The following is a 5,735-nucleotide window of genomic DNA, read 5'->3' on the forward strand; positions in this document are numbered from 1 at the left end:
TATATATATATATATATATATGTGTGTGTGTGTGTGTGTGTTCTTTTGTGAGTTACTATAATACAAGGATGCGATAGCGTGCAACGTTTAATACTGTACAAAAACTCCTTACCAACCTTTTACCCACATGGGACCATATCTGTACAAAATGGAGATATTAACGGGTCAAAACCCATTACTTATTTAAATTACTAACATTATAGGGTCATAACCTCTTACGTATTTAAATTGCTAACAGCAAAAAGTCATAACCCATTACTTATGTAAATTACTAACAGTAAAGGGTCATAACCCATAACTTATATTAATTAGTAACGTTAAAGGGTCATAACCCATATCTTATGTTAATTAGTAACATTAAAAGGTCATAACCACTTATGTAAATTACTAAAATGAGATTTCTTATTAAAATTTAGTTGTAATTGAAATATTTTGATGTATAGAACTTAAAATTCAACATACAATTAATTATGAGTGCACGGACCGGATAAAATCAGTCCTGAGGTCGGATGCGGGTCCCCAGTTGGTCAACGTTGTTATTTGTCATTATAGGGTTCTTCACGAGTAGAAACTTTGATTTTTTTATTGCGTAATATATGAATATCATTAAGCATAGACTTAATAAACTTCAGTTCGTTGTTTATATCTGACTGAAGTTTATCAATTATTTCATCCACCTTGCTTCAAACCACCAGGTCTTGTCATCGTCAAAGTGCCTAAATCTGGTGGTTAAAGTCTAAAAATAATATTGGGAAGAATACCTAAAGTTATAATAAATCTAATATTGTGCATTTTATGCAACCAAAATCATTTTTATGGGTATAAGCATTATTTGATAGACATATCATAATTGATAGACAATTAAGCAATTATACTAAATAAAAACACTATCTGACAATAAAAAAAGGTTATTTGATATTATTTTGGTTTGTGTATTTTAAACATAAGGCTGCTCAATGGACTATCTGTACTGTGCTTACCGAAGGGATTAAGCCCAACATTTTAGCTTTACGAGATTCTCATAATTTATCGCATGAAGCATTATTAGACATCTTGTCCTAAGTTGACTAGTTTTGTTTTGTTTTTTAATAATACCTCTAATAAAGAATAACATTTAAGTTGTTTCTCATTTAACTTGAAATTGAAAAAATGCTGATTATTTTATTATTCATTGATTCATCGCACATATGAAATTACATGGTCCCATTTAATCTCACGCTCATATACAACTTGTGGCCCTTTTTTTTTTATGGCAAGCGTCTAACATTTGCAATATCGACATATCTCAACCATCATCAGGATGACGAACTTAATGGTTCACTGTTGAGCTTGGCTAGTGTTTCGATCATTAGGTTGATGATCTTCCTAGTTTAATGTTCAACTTGGCCAGTGTTTCGATCATTAGGTTGACGATCTTCCTAGTTTAATGTTGAACTTGGCCAGTGTTTCGATCATTAGGTTGAGATCTTCCTAGTTTAATGTTGAACTTGGCCAGTGTTTCGATCATTAGGTTGACGATCTTCCTAGTTTAATGTTGAACTTGGCCAGTGTTTCGATCATTAGGTTGATGATCTTCCTACTTTAATGTTGAACTTGGCCAGTGTTTCGATCATTAGGTTGATGATCTTCCTACTTTAATTTACGGAAAAACAGTCTGTCGAAAAAATAAAGTTTCGCGAAATAATTTGAAGAAAAGACGAATGTCTCAACTTCCATTTTCCGCCCCTCGGTAGCTCAGCGGTAAGTCTGAGGGCTTATAGTGCTCAACATCAGGTTTCGATACCCACGGTGGGCGGAGCAAAGATATCCAAACAAACAATTCATTTTCCAGCTTCGCGCTGGATCTTTCAACAGTCTGACAAAGATTGCCTTATTAGCTTGAGTATTTACGATCAATGAGTGCTTCTAATTAAAGAAGTAATTAATTCGTACATGAAAGGATTTGTCGGCATTATGGCTCAAACGTTTCGACATAAATGGGTTCGGAACTGTGTGGAAATAATCAGAATCTGCTATACTTCACATACTTCGACATGACAATCGGAACACGCTCGCCCTTTTCCGTTGTACTTCGCGGGAGGGGGGGGGGGGCTCGGTGCGAACTTCTTTTGATCGTATGACATTAGAAATGTTATATGATCAAATCAAAAATCACGTGAAAATTCATGGAGGACGCTATACTGTTTACAAGTAGTAAGCACGAGTCATAAGCGAAAAATCGGTTATGTTCAGCAAATTTCTAATACAGTGTAGAAGCTCTGTCTTGAAGGTGGAGATAAAAGTGAAAAACCACGTTAAATGAGACAACGAGACTCGGTGTGATGATTTGGCTGAATGAAATTTATGTATTAACTTTTACCAGAAGAGCTGCTAAAACCTTACGATAATAATTAAATTAACAACAAATAGTGTTCATTATAAGCAACCGGTAAATTCCAGAAAGTTTCTTTGACAAATCCGTCCTTGGTCATCAGTTGGGTGTCTTCGAAAACGACAGAGAAATGTAAATCAAGTATTGACAGTGTGAAACATCGGACCTCTATCCTGAGAAGTAATGTTGAAGTACATACTATTCTGAGTTATTTGGGAGTTTAAGATACCTAATAAAACATTTCATCTTAAATTTTACTGAAATAAATGGTTATTTATGACGATTTAAATTTTATAACCTTTTCTTGCTTATTTAGATTTTCTCTCACACAGACAAAAACGAATATAAATATATCAATATTAATGAAAGATGTGCAGAATAAAATTCAAAATGTGCAGGCCAAAATAATACGTTCAAATTCATAAAGTGGCGACAAATAATTAAACTTGGCGAAAGTAATGGCGGATAAAGAACAAGACCAGAATAATAACACAGAGGCAAAATTTACTCATTAAACTAGCAGAATAAAGGACAATTTGTGCATGTAAATTATATAACTGGAGAAATGCAAGACCGATTACTGTCAAACCTGTAATGTACCTTTAGGCTCCTCAGGCGAATGATATAAGGATTTCAGCATTCAGATCTGATCTCTCTATGTCACCCACAGGGTCCTTATGCTTTTGCCATACATTTAACGGATACTTCAGTTAGCGGAATATAAGTTAATCCAATTATTAAGTATTTCTTTTTAACATCAGATGGTTACGCAAAGTTCTTTACAGAGATTAAAGATACTTAGCGTGTTATAAGAGTATATCGAAGAAAACAGTTGAAACAAAATTTAGTTAGTTGTTCAACATTATCAGGGTTAGTTAATATAATTCTTATTTTCATACCATAAGGGTAAATTTTCTACCATATTGAACAAACAATCCAATAATAAATGCAAAAATATTCAATTTTACTGAAAAATGATCAAATGTGATTAGGATAGCTAAAATATTAAATACTAAAACTAACTATTTTTATAATTTGTATTCAATAAATGATCTTTCAAAATATTTCTTACGAAATAATTCGCTTAAAACAAATAAAAAACTAACAAATATATCAGTTATGTACAATCTGTTGTCGTATTCATTTGTACATTTTTCTTGTCTGTTTCAGATGCAAAATATCAGTTGTATTATTTGTTTGTTTCTAGGTTTAAATAATGTGTTGATGAGCACAATTTTTTCATGTGTAAAATAAAGAATAAAAAGATCTATTTCATTACGAAATCAGTGTTAAAAAGCCATAGTCACTAAAACGTAAACGAGTTAACTTGCGGCTATGGGAATTCTAATAAATAAAACTGTAAAAAGCGGTCTGTTAACGAGAAAGTGTGTACTGACATACAGTTTATGTCAGTGGAACTTAAGGCACAACAGATGACACACGGAATTGTACTGAACTTACATATACGCTTAAAAGAATTGTTTTTATTTCAGAAACCGAAAAAAGTGTTTAATACTGCTACACTGCTGACAAATCATCCAGTAAAATATGTTAACCGTGGACAGCTTTCACGATTCTTTTAAATAGTTCAAATACCTGGATCACGTGACAGTGATGTCATCAGCAACTAGTCTGATAACTTCTAGAGACAGAAATGATGGTGGCTGATATAATATTACATAAGCCAAGCTTGCGATCAAACAGTTCAGTCTGATTTTCAAAAACAAGAGATATATGTAAAAAATAGTTCTTTTAACTGAGAATTTGTTGCAAAAAACGGTCCAGTTTCAATTAAAAAACATATAGCGAACTGTGATATTTTTAGATGAAATGAGAACAAAAAAAGTGGATTGGAGACGACCCACGGAGCAGTCACCAAAACGAAAATCAACATCTTTTGGATCTTCCAGCCAACTGAATTACTAATGATAATGGCTAAAGAAAAATACCTGTAATTTAGACACCAGAATTTGTGCAAGCAGTAAAATCAAGAATTAGACGAGTTTTAAGCTGTTTTTATCAGGCTTGTAATAATAGTATACTCGTGATGCAAGCAGTAAAATCAAGAATTAGACGAGTTTTAAGCTGTTTTTATCAGGCTTGTAATAATAGTATGCTCGTGATGCAAGCAGTAAAATCAAGAATTAGACGAGTTTTAAGCTGTTTTTATCAGGCTTGTAATAATAGTATGCTAATTCTTGATTTTACTGCTTGCATCACGACTCAACACAAATAAGGGAAGAACGAATTGCTGCCAATAAAAACAGCTTAAAACTAGTCTAATTCTTGATTTTACTGCTTGCATCACAAGCATACTATTATTACAAGCCTGATAAAAACAGCTTCAAACTCGTCAATGGTTTTAACTTATGGTCCTTAAACAATAAAGATTTGAACTGTGCCCAAGAACTACAAAGTGCTTATTGTAAATCAGGCATACTTACAAAACAACAGTGATACTCACTAATCCCTTTAGCCTTAAATTCATAAGCTATTCATATTTGATAAAACCACCAGATAGCTCATCATAATCTTCTAGTTTTGATCCACGTGAAACTCTGAAAAATCATCATGGTTTTATTGGCACAGACAAAAACGCACGTGATTACCGAAAAAGCTTTTTTTCTTTTTTTACAATCTGTGATAAGAGTTAAGTAAATCAACTTTTTTTGTTCATTAAGATTGCTTGGAGGATTAAAACAACAACAAAAAAAAAAAAGGCGGAAGAGAGCCTTCTGGTGATAAGGAGGAAACGTTAACGATTTCATTTCTATCTCTAGCAGATAATCATATATTTATATACAGACAGTCATTTTAGTATCGGCTCAAGTCTCTTGTGTATTGTTTGTAGCTACTATTGTAGCCGCTTGTCTTAGAGAAAACAAGACCACGCGTTCACACAGCTTTGATGGCTGAGTTGGCCCGAACTTTTCCCTTCCGCACACCTCCTGTTGAAACCGAACCTTTAAGGATTTTCAGGCAGTCCTGCTCACAGAAGACGCTTCCGTTGACAAGGTTGTAACGATCACCTGGAACCAGTTGATTGCGACATTTAACGCAAGAGAAACACTTCAGATGGTAAACGTTCCCGTGGGTCCTCATGACAAACTCGTTGGCGGGAATTACCTGAGCGCAAGCACTACAGGCACCGGTGTTACCAAACATCCTGGGAAGAAGAAATACTATAGTTAGTGACAAATATAACAACAACAACAATTAATGTGACAAACTCGTTGGCGGGAATTACCTGAGCGCAAGCACTACAGGCACCGGTGTTACCAAACATCCTGGGAAGAAGAAATACTATAGTTAGTGACAAATATAACAACAACAACAATTAATGTGACAAACTCGTTGGCGGGAA

At 33.8% G+C, this 5,735-nt stretch overlaps 1 protein-coding gene and 1 long non-coding RNA gene across 3 annotated transcripts in view; both read right to left on the reverse strand.

Annotated features, from left to right (window-relative positions):
• The window catches only part of LOC111089329, an 8,678-nt gene extending 4,003 nt beyond the window's left edge, over positions 1-4,675 (reverse strand). Inside the window, exons 1-2 of the long non-coding RNA XR_002613594.1 lie at positions 4,595-4,675; positions 253-258 (exon numbers count right to left, since the gene is read on the reverse strand). This is a non-coding gene — a long non-coding RNA (uncharacterized LOC111089329). The remainder of the gene's footprint in view (positions 1-252; positions 259-4,594) is intronic.
• A 57-nt stretch (positions 4,676-4,732) lies between these two features.
• Positions 4,733-5,735, reverse strand: part of LOC111089330 (LIM domain transcription factor LMO4.2-like) — a 126,753-nt gene continuing 125,750 nt past the window's right edge. Inside the window, exon 3 of one of the 2 annotated variants that reach the window (XM_022401639.1) lies at positions 4,733-5,537. In XM_022401639.1, the coding sequence (XP_022257347.1) occupies positions 5,267-5,537 (271 nt within the window). In that variant the 3' untranslated portion in view covers positions 4,733-5,266. The other variant, XR_002613596.1, reaches the window with a different exon arrangement.

The sequence above is a fragment of the Limulus polyphemus genome, unplaced genomic scaffold (genome assembly GCF_000517525.1).
Source record: "Limulus polyphemus unplaced genomic scaffold, Limulus_polyphemus-2.1.2 Scaffold118, whole genome shotgun sequence".
Classification (NCBI taxonomy): domain Eukaryota; kingdom Metazoa; phylum Arthropoda; class Merostomata; order Xiphosura; family Limulidae; genus Limulus; species Limulus polyphemus.